Below are 26,035 nucleotides of genomic sequence, written 5' to 3' on the forward strand. Positions count from 1 at the left end.
TAGGTGCCTTGATTTTCGAGCCAGTAGATCTAGATTTCGACAGTAGATTCCTTATGGGTTTTTCGCAAGGATTTCTGGGTTGTCTTCGGATTTTTCTGGGTTAGCCGGAAATTTTTTCTTGAAATTTGTGCCAGCTGTACTTCATTTTTTGAAGTTTGTACCTGCATCTGCCACTGTTTCTGCAGTGGGATTCAAAATTTTTGAATTTTGTGCCAGCGCCTCTTCTCAGTTTTTTCGTTTTCAGTGCATTGGGAAACGTGCAAATGGCTTCTCTAACCAACCTGATGTTAGATGGCAGTCTACACTTTAATGGCAACAATTACAACATCTGGAAACAACGTATGTTGACCATTTTCGAATATAGGCGTCTTGACCAGCTTGTTTTGGGAAAAGAGCTCAGTCCTGGTACACCTGGTGCAGATCAAGATAAGTTTGATGAACGCAATCGGGAGGCAGTTATGCTTCTCAAACTCTCCGTGATTGATGATCAGTTACCGCAGATTCCTTCCGGCAAGACAACTTCCGACAACTGGAAGCATCTGAAGGAATTGCATGAGACATTCGACAAGAGCCGAGCATTCTTTCTGAAGAATCAGCTGTTCTCCATCATGATGGACGAACACATGTCCTTACAGGAACACCTCACGAGGATCAAGGACATTCGAGATCAGCTCGAAGCTATTGGTCAGACTATGGAGGAAGAAGACATGGTAGTAATCACTTTGAAAAGTCTTCCGAAATCGTATGAACACTTCATTGAGACCCTCAATATTACTTCAACTAATGTTGACTTGAAGTTTTCAGAATTGTGCACCAAACTTCTGCAGCAGGATCGCTGGAAACAATAGTTTGGTAGTAGTACTACGTCAGCCTCCTCGGAAAATGCCTTTACAACCAAATCCTTTCACAAGGATAAAGGCAAATTTCAGTCCTCTCAGCCTTTTCAGTAGAAAGTCTCTTCTCAGACACAGGATGATGCTAAGAAGAAGAATGTGTAGTGCAATTACTGTCACAAGTACGACCACATGAAGAAAGATTGCTGTCAGAGGCTCGCTTCTGAACAAAAGAAGCAAGGAGGGTCACACCAGAAGGCGCATGTTGCTGAACATTCCGACCAGACCAAACTTCTTCTGCATTCTCCAACTTCTATGATACCCATGGCATCAAACGCCAGTTGACTACACCCTACACTCCTCAGCAAAACAGTGTTGTCGAGCGTCTCAATCGTACGGTTGTTGAGATGGCTCGCTCAATGTTACAACACAAGAGTGTTCCGAATAAGTATTGGGCTGAAGCAGTGTTTACTGCTGTCTACCTCCTTAACCGCTCCCCTACTCAGCTTGTTAAGGGGAAGACTCTAGAAGAGGTTTGGTCTGGTCGGAAGCCTAAGATCAGCCACTTGAAGGTTTTTTGCTCTGTTGCCTATGTTTGGATTCCAGATGCTAAGCGCTCCAAGTTGGATTCCAAAAGTCAGAAACTGATGATGATAGGATACAATGATCACCATAAGGCCTATAGACTGATAGATATAGACACTGAACGTCTTATCTTCAGTCATGACGTTGTATTTGATGAAGACAGAGGATTCTTTTAGTCCCCTTCTTCTGACCAGTGTTCTGAGGATCAGCCTGTTGACGTGTATTTTGTACACTATCAAACACAGAATAAAATACCTAAAGGTACCTTATCCTCTCTTGAGTAAAGCCTCTGATTGCTGAAGATATCGCGAAAAAGGATCAATCAGGATGACTTCAAGGTTCTTGTATGTAGGGTCTCTACGTGTGGATAAGCTCTTTGTGGTATGATGTGATTTGCTGGAATCACAAGGGGACTTACATTTGATGCCTGAACTTCTGATTTGCTTTGAATATTGCTGGAACACGAGATTTTCACTAGCTTAGATTTGAAAAAAGGAAAAAAGATGAGGGCGAGGAAAGGATCTAATCCTAACACTAAGAATGTAAGAGCAATGAATGATCTTTGATGAAATTCTAACTAAGTCTTGTTTTGACATCATAGGAACATCTCCACAAGGCTAGTGCGATCTTCGAAGGAAAGCTTTATGATGTTCAAATCATCACTGCAGGCATAGACACCATCAGGTTGATGCATATCGATGAAGAAGCGACAATTGAAGTTAAGCTTAAGCTGAATGATTCCAGTTGACTACGCAAGGCAAGTCTGCAATCAACAAACTGCTAGTAGTATGGATATACGAATTTCACCATCAATCAAGCACATTTCTTCCACTCATCTAATTATAAAATCAAACATGAGAAGTATAAAGACCATGCAAATTGTCAAATCGACCCATAAATTTCACCATTTCTTCAATGAAGTTACAAGTCTTTTACAACAACATCTTGGCAACAATCTTTGCCTTCTCTCTCTACTCTACTCTAATTGCTATTCTCTCTCTATCTTCTAACTGCTCCCAACTATTCCTAACTATTCTAACTATTGCTAATTATTTACAAAATGAAACGCCAGGGCTTATATAGTGCCCTCAATACAATTCGATGGCTTAGATCAATTCGAGATCAATGGCCAAGATTCAACAATGAAAACCCTAATTAGGGTTTGTTACAACCATTACATAACATTTAATGCTTGACCAATGATAAAAATTGTATTGCTTGGACACATGTCCTCTCTAGAAAAATCGACCAATGGATAGCCGGGGTAGGTACATCGGAGTTTGTGCCACCTTCCATGAGTTAGGTACATTGAATCTGGACATGCTGAGGTGGACCACACTGACTGGAGAAGTGATGACTAGGATGCCACCTTGTCTGACACTTGTAACTTGGTAAATATTCAACATGATGTTGTTGAGAAGCTATCTTTAATTAACTCTTCTGAAATTATTTGCTTCTTCAACGAACCCTTTGCTTTGACTTCTTGTGTCCTTGATTTGCAGGATGATGATGTACCTCGCCTTGAAACGCTGGATTGGAGGAGGCCGCCCTTGTCCTTGCTTGATCGTCCTTGAGGAGAACCTTCCGACTTGCAGATCCTTCGAGCTTGGAGTCGCCATCTTGATACCTACACAACATTTCAAAATTAGTAATATATCTTGAAATCTAAAAATTAAACTTTAAAAGGAAGATTCAAGATTTTAATTTAGGAAACCTCATGATAAATCTTGAGTTATCATTTCCTAATTTAGGATTTTCAAAGCAAAATTTAAATCTTCAAAAATGGTGCCAAGGTGATTACGCCATACCTCCACTTGAGAATTAATTCTAGAAAAAGATGCACAAATAAGGTGAATTCGCTAGGCAAAGTGTAGATCAAAGCTCCCTTTAGCAAAATGCGCCTCCTTTAGTCTTCTCAAGCATCAACTCCACCACCTTAAGTCTTCAAAAAATCTAGAAATTCGCCTTCAAATGTCTTCAAAAAATCTGGAAATTATCCTCCAATCTAGCAAGAAATATGCCTCTCCAATGGCCTTCAAGATGAATTTCGCCATCCTTAGCTTCTCCACACTTAGTAGAAATTCGCTCCTCAAATTGCTCTTCCAAATCGCACTTGAAATGATGAGTGAATGATCTGAATAATGAAAAACATGCCTCAAATATATAGAGCGCTCACCATTTTATTTCCATGGGCCAACTTGGAAAAATAGGCCAAAAGATAAATAAAAATTCATAAAAGAAGAGGCCGACTTGATAAAAACATTAAATAATACCCCAAGCGCTCCAATTTTATTTTTAATTTAATAATAATTAATTTTAAATGCCTTTATAATTAAAAAATTCGATTTTTTAAAGGCTTAAATTAATTATTAAATACCATGCGCCTTTATTAAATGTCAATTTAATTCCTTTTAAAACATCTTGGAGTTTTAGCGAAATTGACATTTAATGCAATTTGAAAAATATTGGCGCCCAAGCATGGAAATAATGGTTATTAACAAGATCGCTCTGGTCCCTTGGTGAGGGACAGGAGCGATTTCATCTTTTGTCCTTGGTCTTTGTCCTTCATTCTTCCGTGAAACCTTTTAAATATCATTTCGACCTTGTGTCTTGACTTGGATTCGTCCGAAACTGGAGAAGGAGGTTAGCTAATGTGTTTTTCGCCCTGGTCCCTGGGAGAGGGACAGGAGCGCTTTTGCATTTATAAGCTCACTTGTGTTTTGCTATCTTCGAAAATTATCTTCAACGGATCGATTGTGTCTTCCTTCACCCACCTCAAGCGCGAAACTTGCCTTCCTTTTGCCAAAAACTTGTCTTGAGGGAAAATCGCTCTGGTCCCTTGGAGAGGGACAGGAGCGCCCTGGCCTTTATGAGCTCATTCATGCCTTGTTAACTTTCAAAACTATCTTCAATGGGTTGATTACGTCCTCCTTCATGCCTTTGATGTCTCAATTTGTCCAAACAAGGTCAGGAATGACTCCACTAAGCTTTTTCGCTCTGGACCCTTGGTGAGGGACATGAGCGATTCGCCTTGGACCCTTGGAGAGGGACAGGAGCGCTTTTCGCTCTGGATCCTCAGTGAAGGACAGGAGCGAAATTTGACTTTTCGGACTCTCTATCAGGATAATTTTAATGGAATATAACATTTAAGTATAAGTGACATTTCCTTCCTTCTATGTTTCTTCTTTCTTATACTTTAAGTTATATTCCATATATACTTTCAGGATGTTTGAGAGTGGTTTCAGACCTCCAGGAGTTATATTGCAAAATCTAGTTTTTTGAGGTTTTTCAGTTTCCAGACTTAGTCAAATTTCAGGATCAGGACATTCCAGACTTAGCCAAAATTCAGGATCAGGACATCACTCAAGCCGGACTTGCTATCCTATTGATCTCCTCGACAGTACTCAAAATGCAAAGGCTAACTAACAAAACCCTAAAAGACCTAGAAAACAAACCCTAAAAAGCAAAAAACATGGGTCCCCATTTGCAATGGGGCGATGTGTGAAAACGTCACAACACAGCCTCACAGTGATCTTCTTCCATTAGGTTTGCCTGATGGGCGGGATGATGCAGAATCCATTTTTGATGATGCACTACCTGAGTTCCTTGCGGAGAATAATCCTCCTCCTACTGCTCCTGTTCTTGATCCTAAGCCTCTTCCAGCTCCTCCAGATGTTAGCACTTCTACTCTCCGACCTAAATGGTGGGCCAAGACCATTGGTGATCTCAAGGATACTGAGCTCATTGAGGGTAGAACATCCCGTAATAAGAGCAAACAACAACATATAGTCAATTTTGTTCTCATGGCTAACATACATAGTGTTTTTGAGCCTCAGACATATTCAGAGGCTAAAGGTATACTTGAGTGGGAACAGGCTATGGAAGCTGAGTTCCAGAGTCTTCAGAAGAATCATACTTGGGCCCTTTCCGATCTTCCTTCAGGGAAGAAGCCCATTAGCTGCAAATGGGTGTACAAAGTAAAATACAAAGCTGATGGAACCCTAGACAAGTATAAGGCTCATCTTGTTGCTCGTGGGTTCTCACAGAAAGAAGGCATTGACTACGAGGAGACTTTTGCTCCTATAGCCAAAATGAATACCATACGGCTCGTTCTTGCCTTGGCAGCTCAGTTCAGTTGGAAAGTCCATTAGATGGACATTGAGAGTGCTTTTTTGAATGGTGACTTACAGGAAGAAGTCTACATGATGCAACCCCCAGGATTCAAGGTTGCTGGTCAAGAACAGAAGGACTGTAGACTAGTCAAAGCACTCTATGGTTTGAAACAAGCTCCTCGGGCTTGGTACATGAAAATTGATAAGTACTTGACAGATCATGGTTTTTAGCGGAGTCCATCTGATGCAAACCTGTATATCAAGCATACTAGTAATGATGTTCTGTTTGTGGTTGTCTATGTGGATGACTTAATCATTACTGACAGTTCAACACATTTGATCACTGGGATCAAACAAGATTTGTGCCGCACCTTTGATATGACAGATTTGGGACTTCTACATTACTGCTTAGGAGTTGAAGTCTGGCAGACTGAGAACAGTATCTTTCTCTCTCAGTCCAAGTATGCCAAAAGTCTTGTGGACAGGTTCAGAATGCAGGATTGCAAACCTGCCTCTACTCCTATGGAACCCGAGCTCAAACTTTCAGCTCAGTCATCTTCACCAGTTGTGGATGAATCTTTGTTCAGGCAACTAGTGGGCAGCCTCATCTATCTTACTGCCACTAGACCTGACATCAGTTTTGCAGTGAGCTACATTTCACGCTTCATGACAACTCCCAAGGCTGATCATTGGATAGCAGCGAAGCGTGTGCTGCGTTATGTGAGTGGCACTCTTGATTATGGACTTCTGTACACTCGGAGTTTTGATCCTACACTCAGTGGTTACACAGATTCTGACTGGGCAGGTTCGGTTGATGACCGTAAATCTACAACAGGGTATGTGTTTAGTTTGGGATCTGGTGCTGTCACATGGACTAGTAAGAAGCAGCAGGCAGTGGCTCTCTCCTCGACAGAAGCAGAGTATCGGGGAGCAGTTAAGGCATCTTGTGAGGCGGTTTGGCTTCGACGAATGCTTGCGGATATGCATGTTTCCCAGGCAGGTCCAACTCCCTTGTTCTGTGATAATCAGGGAGTGCTCAAACTCGCCAAGAATCCAGTCTTCCATGAAAGAACCAAGCATGTGGAAACTCATTGTTACTATATTCGACAGCTGGTTGAAGACGGATCTATCCAGTTGCTGTATGTTCCTACCTCGGAGCAGCCAGCAGACATCTTCACCAAGCCCCTCGGTCCTGATAAATTGTAAAATTCAGGGGGTCTATAAGTGTAGTTAATAGATTGAGCATTAAGGGAGGGTATTAGAATATTAAAATAATGTTAATTTTAGTATTAATGCTCAATAGTGTATATTCTATTTTAGTAAGATCTTCTACGATCTTCTTAGCAGTTTCTTATTAGAAACTTGCTATTCTTGTAAATACCCTTGTATTATTTATGAGCGTCTTGCTCATTTTGTAAATCAATCAATTCTTTGAAATCCATTGCGTGTCTCGAACTGTTTTACCCTTCCCAGTTTTGCTTGTCCTCAAGCGATAGTTGAATGATCATGGAGTCTAATTCATGATCCATTTTTTGCTGCGCTATTTTGATATTATCATAAGTTAAAGATTCAAATTAAGACATATATGTTTTTCTCCTTTAATTCGAATTTGAGTTATGACCAATAGTTGGAAATCGGTAAGTGTTGTGACCTTTTCACACATTGCCCCATTGCAAATGGGGACCCCATTCTTGCTTTTTGCGTCTTGTTAGGTTAGGGTTTTTGGCAGTTAGGCAGCAATTTTGAGCTTTTAAGGCAAGAGTCTTGTTTTTTGAAATGATCTTGCCTAGAGGTTTTCCATGTGTCAATTAGGGTTTGAATTTCGAATTTTGAAGTCAATAGGTTCTAATGTTTTAAAATGTTAAAATGTTTACATGATCCTAAATTTTGTCAAGTCTGAGGTTGCAACAAGTTTTAAATTTGAACGTAAAAGATGTCTAAGTGTTGCAAATCGGTGTTATTTTTGTGCTAGAGCATCAAAAGGTCCCTATAGGAGTCGTTTTTCCATTCCTAGGAGGTTAAGTTAAGTCATTTTGCACAAAATTCCAATGGATTCCAGTTTGCCTCCATTCGAATCCAATTAAAATGATGAAAGTCCTGATGCGAAATGATAAAATTTGATAAGTTTGGGCTTTTTTAGTGTGAAAATCACCATTGCCTGGATGGGAGACGTTTTTCCCCATGTAATTAAGGTATAAATGAACACTGGCTTGATGGAGGGCGTTTTTCCATTGAGTTTCTTATGTTTATGGGAAAATCCGGATGCATCTGGATTCTCCACTATAGTTGTCTTGATAGAGGTCGTTTTTCCACTATACCTTTTGAGCGAAATTGAACAAGGAAAGTGAGTCCAGATGACCCACGTTTTTCCACCAGAGGTGAAGATGACCAAGTCAAGTGCTACAATGTGTCTAGATGAGGTTTGATTTTCCACTAGGCTGGAAAATGAGCATGACGGAGTTAAGTGTGGACAAAATAGTGTTGTCCCAATGAGGTGTGTTTTTCCATTGGGATATTTTTGGGAATTTTAATGAAATTTTATTGTCTAGATGGAGTTCGATTTTCCCCTAGAGATTATTTAACAAGTTTTGAGTCTAGATGAAGGACATTTTTCCACTGGGAGGTGCCTTTGCATGAAATGATGAAATTAAGTTGTCCAGATAGGCATCAATTCTCCCCTGGAATGCAATTTGTGGACAAATGGATGAAATGATGATAAATTTTCTGTGCAAATGAGGGTCGGTTTTCCCCTCAAGGTTGCAAGTGATGAATTAAGGTGAATTTTAATGCAAATGTGTGTCCAGATGGGGATCAATTTTTCCCTAAGTGGCTGGAATTAAATGCGATGAAGGTTTTAAATGACAATTGTCCCCCCAAATAATATTAGTTTACCTTGCCACAATTATTAATAATCAAGTGTAATGCATTTAATGACAAATTGTGGAATCCCAATGCAAATTGATTTTCCACCAGGCTGATATAAGGCAAATTCTGTATCCCACATTGCTTGTGTGGTGAACTTGGAAGGTGAAAACATGAATAAAAGGACCAGCCAACACTAAAATATTATTATATTGCCAATGATTTCACAGGTTAAAGATTGATTGAAGACACCATTGCTGGTTATGTTGGCATTATTGGCATTAAGTTATCATTGATGTCAACTGGTTTGGCATGGTCACCAGTGTGTAAGAAGTGGTGACCGGTATAAGAAACGTAAGACATATGATGTCAATCCTATTAGTTTTAGTGATCAGATTTAAGTAAACTCAGAAATTAACTTAAATGTAAACACACAAGAGACACAAAACACAGTATACCCTGGGAAAACCTCCCTCTTTGAGGAAAAACCCAGCATCAAAGATCCAGATCAAAAACCCTTTAGTATGAGCAAATTACAATTACAATAAGGATCAGATCACTTATCTGATAAGACTCCCAATCTAGGGTAGTGCTTTGTCAATGTGAATTCCTTTATGTGCAGACCCTAATTTGAAGATGCACAGGCAGGGTTTTGGCTGTAAGGTAGATGATTGTCTCAGCTTGATATCACCCAACAAATCTGCCAATAAGTCTGCTACTTGAAGATGCACAGATCCGAACTGGAATTGAGCTTGACATGCACAATGTTTAGCACATATGTGAAGGAGATCTATAGCCTGGTCTAGCATACAAATTCGCCCAGCTGTTATGAAGCAATTCGTTGATTTTGTGAAGACCAATTTGCTGAAGAAGAGCAGAGAGGATATTCGCTAGGGCAGAATATTTTATTGCTAGGAATGATTGATTGAATGTATATATCTGATTGCCATTATTGAGTCTTGTTATATACAAGACTTAATCCTCTTACATAGGTCGTCCTAGCCTCATTAGGCCGACTTCTTCATATTATTTTCCTTTTGACAAGTTTGGCGCCCAAATCAAGTTACATTTTCCAATTGGGCCCAACCCAATAATTTGATTACAAGTTATATAAATAATTGCGTGTCACACGTTTCATTTGGGGTTGGACTCAATTACAAGTTACATTATGAGTCTCCCTTACATTTGATTTAACTTAATCACAAGTTACATTGTGCGATTTTGGGCCCAACCCAATAGTAATTTAATTGCACAAGTTATACACCAAATTTGAATTGCATTTATGCAACATTTAAATTTGAAACATAATCCGAGCTAGCTATAATTTCAACAAATCCATGTGTGAGTAAGCAGACAAAAGGAAGGTTACCGGTACACATGCATTGTGTCATTTACCGGTAAGGCATAAACCGGTATGAAGGTTGGCTGGCTGTTTGTGATGAAGAGACAGAATGTTATATGAATCACAACAATACCCGGTGAGCGGAACAAAAAGAATGGCATGAAGACATACCAGAAGGCAAGATGAATTCTCAGGAGGATGTGCTGTCGGTAAGCATGATTGTTCAGTTTGTTGGTTATACCGGTAAGGTGAATTGAATCGGTAGTCAATCTTGGTCAACGAAGAATGTTAAACCGACATAGCAAACCAAGCAGAGGTGGATGTTGACAAACATGACAGTTGGAAGCCAGGTGGTGATAAAGCACAGGTTGGTGAAGTGTGCATCGACGTAACTGTCAGCAAGCATGTCGACTTTTATGAAGAACCCGCAAGTCATGGAGGATGCCAGAAGATTGCGGATCGAGGAAGATAAGTTGGCATGCGATTGAACTTATCTTGCAAGAAGATTTGATCTTCGTACCCATTTGCTGAAGGAAACAATTGAGCCATTAATGGCGTATGACAGAGAAATGCAGAAAAGCATGGTGCAGACCTCCAGTTTTAGAAAACGCACATTGGAATGCGAGGCGTTGGTGGTGCTGATCGATGACATGAATATCATCTCTCGAAAAAGCAAATCGAATCAAATCCAATATGGATCGAGTTGGTGAAGGCAAAACCTAACACGATACTATTTGAATGCGGTTTTTGGCGGGAACCTTAGATGATAAATATGTGAGCTCGAGACAGAAATGATTTGATGCTTGATGTGAAGAAGGAGAGTGAAGAGAGCTTGAGCAAGGATAAAGATCATCTTCCTTAGAATTTATTCTAAGAAAGTTGCAGAGTGAGTTAGCAGGCGAACCGGTGAGAGGGTTTAACAGGCAGAGACATAGGAACCGGTAAACTATTGTAGGTCTAACAGTTAAGCTAACCGGTGAGGTGTGATTGATCAAGAAGGCATCCAAGTGTGACATAGTGTGTTGTGAGGCTGAGAGAGAAAGAAGAGAGGCCAAGAATCAGAGAGAGTAATCTGATAACCGACAATGTGAGATCCAGTGAAGAAGAGAAGGCTGTTAACCTGCATAAATCTATTGATCAAGTGTTGGAGAGCTTATTTGCAACCAGATGCTATAACTGTATCAAAATTGTATTTCATTGTACATCACCAAGTTGGAGCTTGGTGCAGGGATTGGTGCTCCTTGGGTTGGTGCCCTAAATCTTTGTATTTCATTGTTTCATTTGTGAGGCTGGATTGGAGCAGTAGACTCTAACAACATTTCTCACCAAGGTTTTTCCCATATTGGGTTTTCCTCGTACATCTGGTGTTATGGGTTGTATTTGTGTGTTTGTCTCTTTTGATATCCACATTTGTCTTACCGGTTTGATTGTTTAGTGCTTAGGGTGATAACCTATATTCTAAGGTTGTTGTAAAAAGGAAAATAATTTAGGAACCACTGATTCATCCCCCTCTCAGTGGTACATTGTGTTCAACAGGTTAGAGGGTTCAAACTTGTCCACGTGTGGGATAGCGCCATTGATGAAGGAGGACTCCAAGCTTTTATGTGAATGCCATTGCTGATTGGGATGATTTTGTGTGTGGTGCCACCATAGCTGGGAGCAGTGATTTTGTTTTGTCGCTGATTGCGCCACATTTATGGGGGATTGAAGTGATTTGTGTGTGGCACCATCATTTGTGAGGGGGTGATTTTGCTTAAGTGTTTATTAGGCGCTATTATTGAGGAGTTCGTGACATTGTTCTTGGGCGCCATTGCTGGTGCAAATCTGGGACTCCTTTCCTAGCAACAGTGATTTGTTCTCAGACCATTCCCAGCCATCATTTGTGAGAGGGCGACTTTGTTTTGGCACCATTATTGAAAGGCTGAAGATATTGTGTGAGGACACCATTGCTGGCTCAGTCTAAAGCACCGATACCAGCACTATTCTTAGACTGAGATATCATTCCTAGCCACTTTTTTGTGCCCAGGCATGGCCATTTTGGGGTTTTCAGAGGCAAAACAACCCAAGTGTGGAGGTGTGCCATGGCTGTGACCACTTCCAGCTATTAATGTGGAGTAATTTCTGAGTGTTTTCAGACTTTTGGGAGACATTTTCAGACCTTTGGAGGGTGTATCCAGACTTTGTCCTCAGAAAATCAGACTTTGTTATAACATTAAAATCTAAAACCAGTCATTTTATGAGTGTTTTCAGACCTCCAAATTAAGATTTCAGACCTGATATACACTTTTGAGCTTCAAATACTTCATTTTCTGAGTATACCAGGGTGTCTTTAGACTTATATTTTGTAATCAGACCTCACATAGGTCTGGAAATCAGGTTTATAGAGGGTTTTTGTGCCCCATTTTAATTGAAATTCATGAGATTTTCAGAGTTTATGTTACCATTGAAATTTCTGATTTTGAGCCTTTAAATGTAACAAAATTATTAGAAATCAGAACTTAGGAAATTCTGAAACAAACTATTAGAGATTTTTTGTCATGACATTAATTTGGAGCTTCGTATAGGTGCCATGTCTAAGGCTGGGATAGCAGCGAGGAAACATCAACTGAAGGTTGTCCAAGTGGAATTCTATCTGGAGTTGTTGATATCATCCCGATAGAAGGTTGCTGATACGAACATGGAGTACTTGGACATGAAGCAGATGAGGCGAAAGATGTTTGGAGTGAAGAATCATCTTCCTTCCACTTTGTTGGCTAATATCATGAAGAGTGGAATCTACAATGCAGCTGGCTTTCCACCGTCCATCCAATGGAATGAACTTATAATTCAATGTGCAAAGCATTATGATCCTCAAACCAGAATGATCATATCACCTATAAGAGGGCAATACTTGCGTACCTAGTTGAAGAATCAATTGGAGAAGTATTTGCAATCCCTCGAAAGGTGGACATGCAAGAGATGACTAAGGATGAAGCCTTAGCGAAATTTGAAATAAGAGTAGAAGCATGCATGACAGTTGTGAACAATGAGTGGGTCCTTGAGACAAGGCGTCACCACTCCAAATTGCCCAAGAGACTTCAATGTTCGGACTTCAAGGATGAGTACAGTGACTTAGTTTTTTTGCTCAACCGAGTCATAGGAGCACCTCAAGGGGCACTATTTGAGAATTAGATGTATTATTTTATTGAAGAGATATCAAAGGGAACGATGATCAACTGGGCAAAAATAATCAGTGATAACCTTGACTTCTAGTTGAGAGGTTTGGATAAAATGAAGACATTTAATATGACCTCCTACCTTGCATATGGACTTGTTAGATTTGTTTTGTACAAAGGATTGATATGCAAGGGCGAAATCGGGAATGGGCCAGGACAATACGGAGTTTATTAGTGCTATCTGCAAGTCCATATGCACAAGATTGAACATTACAGAAAGGTGAACGATGCTTTCACCATGTACATCAGAAGACTACTGTAAGGCAGTGTTGTAAGGCAGGATCCACAAACGGTTGTCCAAGGAGGCAATTGAACTTGTTGAGAAGTATGGATCATGATATATACAATTTCCTACCTTCACAAAGCTACGGATTCAAGTATTTCAATCTGAACCATACAAGCCTCCTAGGTATCCAACAGACAAGATGATCTTACTTGAGGTAGTGAGACAACTTTTGGAGTATGATTTCCTCCAAAAGGAGAAGCATAGAACAAGGATAACTCTTCCAATTGCACTTGGAAAGACATTGGAGGTATGCTACACTGCAGCCGCAACTAATTCAGTTATTGAAGAATTGGAGTTCTATCGTCTTGGAACCTACAAGAGTAGGGATCGATTTGATCCATTTCAGAACATTGTAATGATCAAGGGAGGAAGATTCACACATAGAATTGACATCGATGACTATTGGGCTAATCTCATGGATGAGCTCGCAGTTAGGAAGAGTATGTGGTCTCGTATGTTAGTGGATTTCATGAGGAAGTGTAATCTCTTCTCCATTCCAAATCAGGTTTAGGATGATGGTGACCATGTCCATTTGCAATACGTAAATGAGAAAGACAGGCCTATCATGTTACCCAGTTGGACACATCCTGAATTGGTAGAATTGAATGTATTGATGAGAGAAGTGAATGATTACTCCAGTGAATGGGTGGACAAGTATGTCAATGAGTTGAGAAAGATGGTCACCTTTACCTATGATAAGATGAGAAACACAGATTCTTCTCTCAATGATGATGAGAGAATAGTTAGCAATGTAAGGACACATAATGATGAGGAGATTCAGGCTCCCAAGTGAAGCATGCCTGAAGAATTGTAGGTAAAGGGCAAGGAGATTGCTAGCCAAAATTCAAGACAAAAGAAACATAAGTCCAACACTCCTTAGTCCACCTTGAGCTCCTCATCTGTGAAGGAAAACTATATGACAGAGAAGGATGATGAGTCCAAGCAAGATTCCAATACGAAAATCCTACCAAAGAATAATTAGGAGTTACATGCCATAGCACAATTGGCACCACGTGATGATGATGAAGAATAGTTGGGATCTCCTACAATCCAGTTAGAGGTCAACTTGGGAAACAATGCGGTGGATTTGACTAAGGACAAGGACATGGATGATGATGTTATTTCAGCCTTGAGAGGACTTGATTATGATATGAGCCTCGAAGATGGGATGGAAATTTTCACTATTCCTGAATGGTTGCTGCAGAGCATGGAGAAGAAGAAAATGATAGAGGTACAACCCGCAAAGGATATTGATGATTTCCTAGCCAGGGTTGGCAAGGAAAAGGAGCCAAAAAAGGCTAAGGTGTTCTCTAAGATTACTAGAGATAATGTAGTTGTGTGTATTGTACAAGTGGCTGTCTCGATGGGTGATAAGACCAGAGATATGGTCACCCCTATGGATTATCAGGTCACCACAATTGACCTTGGACCTACTACACAAGCAAGAAGTCTAGGAGTTAGATGACATGGTCAAGGCAATTGAGGCGCGATTGAATAGAACTATTGAGAAGAAGGAGATGCTTGAGAGTGAGAATAGGAGACTCAAGGATATATTGAAGGGATGAATTCCCAAAGGCGTGAGGATCCTACTTTTGTCTCACCCATTGCCATTGATCGTGGATTCTCTTTCGACTATGAGGCAACAAGGAATACACATCATGAGGTTGAAAAGTGCATTGAAGATATGTCGAAGCAAGCGGCTTATTTCCTAGCTCAGTTTGTTCGAGCATTTGACAAGACATCGATGCTTATATTCAAGATGCAATATTTGGAGGAGTTTAGGATGATTTCCAACCGGTGCAGGAGAAGACTATACCTTGTCTCAAGGTGTTGAAGTGAATCCCTATGCCTACATTGATCTAGGAGGGAGTTATTTAGGCGGGAGATTTTTATGATTTTCAGGGATGGTGTTGTTCATTGGTCATGCAGAGGTCCGCTTATGATCACGCAAGACAAGATTGCACAACGATGGAAGGATCGATCCAAGAGATACAATAAAAAATCCTTACATCCATTGAAGGGTTCTTGGGATTGGATGTCCATGCTTCCAATAGTTTGAACTTGGAAGGTTTGAAAGAAAAGATGAAGTTTATCTACTTCAGTCAGTTAGAACCTTTGAAGAAGAATCAGATGGATGATTTGGTTTCTCTCATGGTTCACATCCACAATTTACAAAAGCTTATGTTGGATTGGGAAAGTGCCTTTGATACTTGCTCAGATGCCTTGGATGTGATCGATGCACAACAGGAAGCTTTACCCAGTGTCACAATGGAGGAACTCAATTTAGTCTTAGCTAGATTAGTGGAGTATGCAACTAGAGAGATGGATGCAGGTCAGAATCTTCTAGAAGATTCCCTACTTGATGACTAGGCATCATCCTATTGGACCTCTTCTTTTTTGATGCAAACCCTAATTAGGGTTATTTTCGGGTAGTGTTGGCAAGATCTTGGCCCTTGATTCTAAATGAATTTTGGTCATTCATTTTATTTGAGACTCTATATAAACCCATTTGCCTCATTTGTAAGAGAGATTTTTGAGAATTGTCCTTTATATGTTGCAAGTTTGAATACAAATCATTGAAGTTTGGTGGTTTTTGTTTAGATGTTGTATGCATTTGTGGTTCTCATTGCCTCTAAATTTAGATCAAAACTTGTTTCAAGTATTTTAGATTGGATGAAAAGAGTGTTGAATGCATTTGAATGAAATTCGTATAATCCATACTAGTAGCTTCTTGCTGATTGTAAGTTTGCCTTGCGTGGTCAACTAGAATTGAATTGAACTTAACTTCAAGTATTGCACGTCCATTAGTATGCATTGCCTTGATGGTGCTAATTTGAACATCTACAAATTTACCTTAGATGATTGCACTAATCACGTGTTGAATTGTTCTTTGATGGTGAAACCTTGCCTATTTGAATTTCATTGAATCATTCACTGCGTCTTGCATTCTAGGTTTTATATTAGAATTTCTAAACCCTCACCCCTTTTGCATTTTATTTGAAAATCCCTTGTTAGCATAGATTGAGCTTAAATTGCAAAATCTTTCGAAAACCATTGGTAACCTATGTCCGTCCATGAATGAGTTCGATATTGTTAAGAACAATTGTGTAAGTCTCCAAGTGAAAACAACAAATCACATCAGCCATTGAGTTATCCATGTGTCGAGAATTGATCGTAAAAACCTTGGAATCGTCTTAGTTGATCAGATATTTAGCATCTGAGGTGATTTTGTTCAAGAGGGTAAAATACTTTGGTATTTTATTCTGTGTTCGTTTGTGCCTAAAACACACATCAATAGTAAGGTTTGTAATTTTTTCTCATCTTTCTGATAAAAGGAACAAGGCCATCTTGTGATAGCGTCAATATTGCTGTTATTATAGATTGCTCTTTACATGATTTCAAGACTATTGTCCTATGACTAGAACCTTGCTATAATTCTAAGCATTTTCATAATTGTTAAGCATAAAGTAATCATAGACACACATGGAGTACATGTGTAGCATCCCCTGCTGATATATGTCTGAATGTGTAGGGAATATTGTCAAACAATTGTCTGGTAACCCGCTGTCCTAGTTTCAGACTGTATAACCTGCGTGTTATGCGGTTTTCTGGACAATTGAATAACCTTGCATCTTATGCAGTTTTGGCTGATATAATACTTCAGACTTGTTTTGACAGCATTAACTTCGACTTACAATCAAAAGATGACTTGCAAAAGTTACTAAGAAGATAACCCTCTAAGATGAATGTGCAATTGTTTTGTATTTTTATGATGCAATTACATGAATCAAATGCAAGAATTGTACACCTACAGCAGACTGTTATTTTGACAAACAATTGTCATGTATCCTTGGATTAGCAGCAAGACTTCATGACATCATATATAAAGCTCAGAACCCACTCCTTTATTGGATGCAATTTCTTATACAAACTCAGATTTGAATTACATATATGTCTGCTCAAATCATATCATCTACAGCAGCACAACTGACCCAATTTGACATGGAAACAATGAAAAAGAACCTGGTTACATAATCACCCCAAATGGTAGCTGAAGAAGTAAGCAACATCCAATACAAATACCCATATACTGTAGCGGTACTGTTCACGACCACGGTAGCGACGACACTGTTCACGAACATTGTTCATGTCACCTTTGAACTTAGGAAAGCCTTCTAAACATGCTGGAAATGATGGTCTAGTCTTAGGAAAATGATTGGTCAAATACCCAGAACGATTTGCCCCTTCTATCAAATGCCATGAACATAAATGTGAGTCTCATGTGGTCTGATCGACCTTGATGGCAGACCTGTATGTGACTGAAATCTCCTCCAAATCTTCTTAAAATCACCTCCAATAGCTCCTCAAGAGTTCGTCTATTTTCTCCAAAAAGAGCAGATATAAAAATGGCTTCAATAGATCATAAGCTGAAGTCTTCTTCCCAAAATCGTTGAAGACACCTGATGCCAAAATGTCTTTAATATGAACCCAAACGAAACTAGCCCCTTGGCCACCAATGAATCTCAAATGAGACGACTGAAGTATCACCTCCTCAATGCAACCCCTCGAGAGATCTTTCACTCCTTCAGTTATGCTATCAATGGGAGTTTTCGTTCCCAAAGACAAAGATCTGCAGAAACCCTTGACTCCACAAAACCAATCAATACAAATATCAAACAACCGAATGCCCAACAATGAGGCTGCCTCCTCTATTTATTCTTTTCCCTCAAGAGGTCGGCCTCCTTATAGAAGAAATAAAATAATATTTAATTGAACTTCTAGAAGATCCCCCTTAAATAATAATAATATTATTTCAGTGACTATTATTTAATTTGCACCTTAGATAATTAAAATATCATTATGAATATAAAGTGCAACAAACGTGACATCATACGTGAGAATTTATTATCTCACGAAAAATCATATAAAATTAAAATGTGAAGCCATTAGTAACTGCCCAAGCGCCCCTCTTATCAACTCCTTGGCCTACTAGGCCAAACACCTCTGCGGACTGATCCTCATGAAAATGGGGACATACAACATGTTGGAAACTCATTAGGTATGAACCAAACACAAAGCATACACATGAAAACACGAAGCATACACATGATTATATGTAGACACGAAGTATACACACAAATACACATATTGTCATGTTCAACAATCTCTCATATTGACTTGTCATTATCATTTAGTCATCGTCATATTTTTGGACCAAGTTAATAGATCCCTTCTCATTGACTAGAATGCATCCATTGATTTATATTTACCCTGCAGGCTGGCAGAATCAAAGCTTTGTACCAACTGTAATGTCCTGTAATGTCCCCTTTTTAGTTCGTTCCTATTCCTAAGTGATTAGCCTATCATTTTGACCCTCGTAGGGTAATAATTGTGGATAGAGGATCTTCTGAGGCAGGGGCTTGGTTAATGTTGGGTTCTCGTCTTTTCTAGAATTCAGTATGTTCCAGTTTGGTCTTCGTTTGGTTCAAATTGGACTTTGTTTGGGCTCAGTTTCATATACTTACTATTTATAGTAAGTCAGGAGACGTTCGAGAGGGACCCTTTCTATTTTTAGTAAGTTAGTGGGTTGGACAGAGGATAAAATGGTCAACTCCCCGGTGCAGACAAAGTGAAGAAATGATGATTATTAATGGAGATATTAATGTTTTAATGGCTCAAATGATAATGAAATAATTAAAAGTGATATTATAAAGTTATAACTTAACTTTATAATTTGAGGGTCAAGTCATCATTAAAGGGGGCCATTTATTGAATTAATTTATGAGGCGCCAAGACCAAGGTATGAATATTAAATATTAAAAGATGCAAATGTAATAACATTTAATTATTATTAAATGTGCTTTTGGAGGGAAATCAACTTCTTCACGAAGTTATATATATTCAGTCTTGGGAATTGAGCCATTCATTCTATGAGCATTTGATAACTTGACATTTATGATTTCTTGGCATTTGGAGAAGGCAAACCCAAGGGTTTCTGCATTTCTGCAAATCAGGGCATTGGAGAATGTAGTCAAATTTGTGAATATTGGAGGTCATTTTTGTAATAAATTGGAGATGTCTCAAGGCTGCAATTAATTAATTTTGAGGACTGATATACTACAACAAGGGCGGCATACATAGAGGGCTCAATTTCATCAAATATTGTGAAGTTTCATCAGCATCAAGGGTTGCAGCATTGTTACAGAGCATATCGATTTGTACATCAGGTTCCTTATTGTTTATTTGCATTGTCATATCGATCTGCGAGTTGTTGCTGTAGATGCACATTTTATCAGACTTGTGAGGGCATTTAGATTGTGAGCCAAGAGTCTTGACATTGAGTATTGGATAGTTGAAATCATCATATGCGTTGTGCGTTCCAACTTGTATTTGGTTTAGCATAAAAAGAAGGTAGTACAAGGTTGCATGCCATTTGTTTGTCAAAATGCTTAATTGCTGCATATTGGTTATCTTAAGATGCATGAGAAGTGTTTGTTAAAATGTCCATTGACTGTAGGTGCACATTTTACATGTAGAAGTCATATGTATGCATTCAAAAGACAAAAAGAATTGCATTTGCATTTTAGATCTTGGCCTAGAAGTTTTAGTAATCAATTGCAAACATCTAAACTTCATTTGAAACCATTCCAAGTAAGCAAAAACAATTTGGAAACAAAAAACAGCAAGATAGAGGTTTCATGACAACTGTTTGACAAAATTCCTTGAGGTCCAAGTCAGCAATTAGAGATCAGATTTAGCAAAACCAAGGAAAGGTGCATAACACACTGAGTTATACTAGCTTTCTAAAACTGCATAACACACAAGTTATTCAGTCTGAAAACTAGAACAGCAGGTTATCAGACAATTGTTTGTTAATATTCTCTACACTTTCAGTCATACAACAGCAGGGGATAGTGTAGGGAATATTAACTTTGGGATTGTAAAACACAACCATTTTGCATTTGAATCACCAACCTGGACTCTTTCTTCCAACAAAAAAGCAATTAGTTTATTGGATTAGATGTGTCTGTAAATTTAATTTCTCACAAATTGTTGGGTGATAAAACTTGAAGAGACTCATCATTTACTAATCAAATTTCTATGTAAAATCTCAGAATATTTCCATTCCCTTTAAATCATAAATAATTTTACATTAAACTTGTTCTAATTTTCAGTTGGGTGGCAGTGTTTCCTTTAATCTTAAGACGAATTGTTTCTTTTTTGTAGCTCACCTAAACATTTTCATATTAATTTATGGTTGTCTAAGATTATATCTATATTGCTCCAGGATTTGGAAACAAACCCTGTGAAAATGGATATCTTTCTTTATATCTCACTTGACCTTCTAACATCATTGCAGAGTTCTCATGGATCATATTTTAATGCACCCAGAAGTGGAATAAGACAGTAGAAAAATTTATTGGAAAGGGAGACAGCCAGGCTTTGGGAACTGAACAAATTTGGTTTATACATTTAATGAAACAGTAGAAAACAGGAAAGCAGCAGCAGATGGAAAGAAACTGAATTAGAGATAGGTATCTGTGGTGGGGAAATGAGTATTCTTTGTTTCAGAAACAGGTTTGGGATTCAGTAGATCATATCAAAGGCTTCATTGTTTTAAACTCAGTCAGCCTCTTATCTTCAATTAGTATTGTTGTTGAGCCCCATTTTAAATATATTGCACTATAACTAGGAAATATGGAGAATGTGGGAAATTATTGAGAAAAAAATGATACATGGAGAAGTGTGAAAACTGGATGGTGCAAGTAAAAAATTGTTGTCATTTTTATGTTAATGCCAATTATAGGCATGCCTTGTAGAAATAGAATTAGTTTGTGCCAAAAATTGCATGTATGGGTGTAGGTGGGTTGACATGGTCCAGTATACTCCCTAGCTTGGATATGAGGTTGATACCTAGGGGTGTACCTTTTTTTATATATATAAGATAAATGGAAAGAAATCCCCTATGGACTTATACAAGGGGATCTAATATGCCAAATTGGCATCTGGCTTGATTGTAACCCAAAAATTGACTGTTATCTCTTGCCTGTTATCTGATGTCCGAAATATTATTTTGTCTTGGTTATGTTTGTAGTCTGATACAATGCACGATTTTCAATGTAACCATTAGAAAATTACCTGCATTTGAAATATAAACAAGATGGTACACATAAAGAAAGAAGGAATAAATATAAAAATAACTATATTCATATCTATAGGGGAATGACCAAAGTGGGTCAATAGGCCTTAAGTACAGCATGTTAGAACAGCTAATTAGGAGTGCTAAAAGCACTTTTATAATAAAAGGTCAAAAGGGAAAGAACTTGACCATTTTGAAAATCCAGGACCAAAAGAATCCAAACAGGTAAACCCTAGACAAAACATTATAAACAAAGCGATGTATTGTAAAACCGAAAACAGAGATCTTGTAAAATATCCCAAACATAAACTTTGAAAATAATTTAATAATTTAAAAAATGCATTTGCACGTCTTTGTGAGCTGTAAGGTGTTGATGGAAAGAGTACAACATATGAAAGATGCATTGTAAACCACGAAATAAAGCTCTTCATTTTCGGTCTCAGTGATGAAGGAAAGTCCTATCAATAATAAGTATATCTTTATAGAACTTATTTGCTGCTTTTTGAGGGTTTTGTTATTTTTGATTGTACGTGATTTTAACTTAGTTGTATTCAGGTGTGTGGAAAGGCTCAAGTTAACGAGGCCATTACAATTAATGCATACTCCAAATAAACATTGTTTCATGAATTTATTCTATAGTTCGGTTTTGAAATAAAAGTCTGCTGACAATGTAAACAGTAAAACCCAATATAAACTTTTGAGGTTTGATTGACAGGAAGTTTTGGAGGAGATAGAAGAAGAAAGAAAGAAGCGGAAAGTGTGTGAAGAAGGTTTAGATTCTTCTCAAGATGCATGGGATGATGGTGGTGGTACAGTTCTAGTAGCATGCAAAGATGAACGCTCATGCATGCAGCTCCAAGATTGTATCTATAAGGGACCACAGAAGGTACAAAAGAGTTATGCTTCTAATTTCGGTTCTGACGTAGCACTGTTAACTTGCAAAATTTGGATAGTAATGAGTTGAGTTTTGATTTTTCTGTAGTAATTAGACACTAATGGAAAGACTTAATGGAGCAGGGCCAAATTTTTAGCATGTACACATGCTTCAAGGATAGTTTTTAGAAAGCTAATGATTGTGGAATAAACTAACTTCTTTATTTTGATAATATTAGCAACAATATTGATAAACAATTTCCTCATCCTGTTGTTTTGGAGGGGATGGAGGTTCCTCCTCATCAGGTGAATCATCTTTCGTTTCAAACTTTTGAAGATTTTAGATATATCAGATTTGGCAATGGCTTCCTCAAATTTAGCTTCATGCACAGGTAAAAAATAAATGTTCTTCCTACTTAAAAGAGTGATGTTGATTGACAATTTCCTCAGTCCTGTCGTTCTGGAGGGAACAGAGGTTCTTCTCAGCAGATGAATCACCTATTTCAAACTTTTGAGGATTTTAGGCAAGTCAGATTTGTTAATGGTTTCCTCAAATCTAGCCGCATGTATACAGGCAGAAAAAATATGTGTTTGCTAATTAAAGCAGTGTTTCTTTCAGTTTTAGGATCGGCTGTTAAAATAATATACAAATTAATGAAAAAAATACCAAAAACAACTTTAACAAACTAAAAAACCCATAATTTTAAAAGTACAATATTATCTATTGATTTGATAATCCATCTGATAGACCGATAATTAAGGACATAGTATGAAGCATGATTTATATGGAAAGGTGCCAAAAAAAGAAATCTTGCATCATGCATTTTACATAGCTGCATTGAGAAACAAGCTCAGAAATAGATGTATTTAATTGATATCTTAGAAATTACTCCTTATCATTAGAATTGGACTCAGTTGCTCTTTGCAATGGCACCTGAACTGGATACACATCCCGCTCCTCATTAATTTGTGTGAGCTTTGCAAGTTCTACATCCCACTGTGCAGTTGTATTCTCTCTGCATTGAATTATTTCCTAATCAATAAGACACAAGGCACTAGTATAGCAACAAGCTTCTCTACTCTCCAAGAAGTAAGTTTGTTCCTCTTAACAGAGTGAATGAACCTATATTTTGTAATGCCCCCTTTTGAAATGAGATTTAATAATGAGTATATATATATAGTAAAAATAAAATACAATTATAAAATATAAATTAAAATATAATTAAGTTTAATGAATGGTCAAAAGGCATGAAATGAAGAGATGTGATTCTCTCAAACTTGAGGTATAAAAGGGAGAAGAGTTCATTTGAAAGGGGATACGGAGAGAAGAAGAAAGAATGGAGCATAGGGATTAAAGACGGATTAATGGAAGATGAAAGGAATGGGAAGAAAATAAGGATGTGATAAGGGCAGAAACGATGAAAGGTTGTGACCCTTTCAAAGGATGGTAATTGTGAACGGTTGTGACCCTTGCACAGGGAAGGCATGATGTAGGGGTGTGACATCTCCCTCACAATAGAGATATAAAGGGAAGAAGGTCTCATTTGAGGAGGAAAGGAAGATAGAACAATTGGGAAAAAATATAGGTGACTCAATTCTCACGAAGGGTGGTGACACAATTCTTATGAAAGGTGATGACCCTTTCACCAATAAAGTATAAAAGAGAAATCATTCCAAGCATTCATGATCACTTATCAATCATCAGTCATGAATCTACCCAAGCAATAATCAACTATCAAATCAAGCAAACAATCAATCAGAAAATCATTCTATCAAATCAGCTTTCCTTCCAGCATTCATTACCTTATCACTCATCAATCATTTAATCAACAATCACTTAATCATCCCTCACCAATTCCTCAAATCATACAATCAAAGGAATTCATTCAATCAATCAATCATTCATACAAATATCAACCAATACAGATTTCAAGCAACATTTAGCAATCATTGACTAAGAACTAATCACAACAATCAGCAAACAAGGAACAATAATCAGGATCAGAAACGTGTAAACAACAGACCCATGTTCAGGATCAGACTCTCACTAATCTGATTCAGACCAATTATAATCGGCATCTAATAATCTGAATAATAGCTCTTTTAGTATATATTTAGCTTATGCATTAATTGTCAATATTTATTTCTTATACACATGTATGATTGGATATAAATTGCATATGTCTGATTAATGAATCTATTGCAAATCCCTATCATGTATGGACGGAAGGTGGTGTAAGGAAGAGGGTAATCATGATGATTGCCATCTAATTAGGCCATCTTGAGTGGATGCCCATGTTGCCTACCATTGGGTCAAGAGGGCCAAAGTTCTGCTCTTGGGCATAGATAGGACAATCAAGAAACCCCCATTATGATCTCCTCTCTGACTCTACAATGATGGCTATTGACCTTAGGAGATGAGGCATGGATAGGGAAAGCAGGTACAAACACCCCACTAGGTAGGCCTCCCCGAGTGGATGTCCATGTTGCCTGCCACCGGGGCCAAGAGGGCCAAAGTTTTGCTCTTGAGCTTAGTGTGGGATGGCTTCTGGCGAACCTTTCATGCTTCTTCCCCCATACTCTAATATGCTTGAATACTGCAAAGTAATATAGATATTGTATGTGTTGATTTAAAGATTATTATATGTATGGGAGATATTTGTGTGTGTGAATTCTTGGTCATGGTCAGAGGATCTAAATCCCAGCCCTTATTGTTTAAAGAAGATATTCTACTTGATAAGGAACCTAACCCTAACCCTAACTTGTTGCAATTGTGATTCTAGGGCATAATCTAAGGTAAATCTAAAAGTGGACATTACATATTTCAACCAATTCCTCTCAGCATTAGAGGAACTATGAACTTGACAGAGGAGGTGAGTTGTAAATGTGTGTACCAATCTTGGATGCCCATCTAGTCACCACCAACTATTTTGTTTCTATTGTGCCAAAGCGGTCCTATCTATCTGTGCTAAACTCCTACAACCATTGAGTTTAGTGAATTCAATCTGCTATATTTTGATTTTTTTAGCTAAATCTGGATTGTACATTTTCTTGAAGGTCTTCATTAGTCTTCTTTTCAGCATATTGTCATCATTGAGGATAACTATAGTGTCATTTTCACATACCATTGTGGATTCACTGTATACAACAATGTGTAAAGGGGTGTTCAAAATTTCTCCATTGAATAATGTTTAGGACATGCTTGTCATAGAACTCTAGGATTCACTTGTAGCAAAGAAACACTGCTTAAATCAATTCACTTGTAGATATTTTAAGACTTGGATTGTTGGAATCCCCATATCTGATGGATGATTGTGAAAATTGAGGATATGATATACGTGATGTATCTCACATTTGACCAAAACACATCACTAGTTGTGACCCTTTTTACCATCTTCCCCTATTGCTTAAGGACTTCTCCCATCGAATCCACTCCTATGTCATGTTGTGACCTTTTCACACATCGCCCCATTGCAAACGGGGACCCCCTCTTTCCTGCTTTTTGCGTTGGTTGGTTTTGGGTTTTTGCAGCGTATTGGGCAATTTTGAGTTCCTGGGCCTGAGTCTCGGATCTTTGATAATGCCTAATTGTCGTTTAGGGTTTTGAAGTTATAGGATCAAGTGCGTAAAAGTTGAGATTTTAAATAATGCTAATTTTGTGTAAGTGTAGATCTTTTGAGCGTTAACGTGTTTTTGAACGTCCTCGTTGGTGATTTTTAAGTGCTAAGGTATTTCATGACCTTTAGGAGTTATTTTCTTGCTCCTAGGAAGTTATTCAATTTGATTT

The 26,035-nt window shown here is 38.2% G+C and overlaps 1 protein-coding gene across 1 annotated transcript in view; it reads left to right on the forward strand.

The window, feature by feature from the left end:
- Positions 1-26,035, forward strand: part of LOC131033272 (DNA repair endonuclease UVH1) — a 109,355-nt gene that overhangs the window by 42,703 nt on the left and 40,617 nt on the right. Inside the window, exon 4 of the mRNA XM_057964447.2 lies at positions 22,091-22,261. Within this exon, the coding sequence (XP_057820430.2) occupies positions 22,091-22,261 (171 nt within the window). The remainder of the gene's footprint in view (positions 1-22,090; positions 22,262-26,035) is intronic.

This window comes from Cryptomeria japonica, chromosome 10, assembly GCF_030272615.1.
Source record: "Cryptomeria japonica chromosome 10, Sugi_1.0, whole genome shotgun sequence".
Lineage (NCBI taxonomy): Eukaryota > Viridiplantae > Streptophyta > Pinopsida > Cupressales > Cupressaceae > Cryptomeria > Cryptomeria japonica.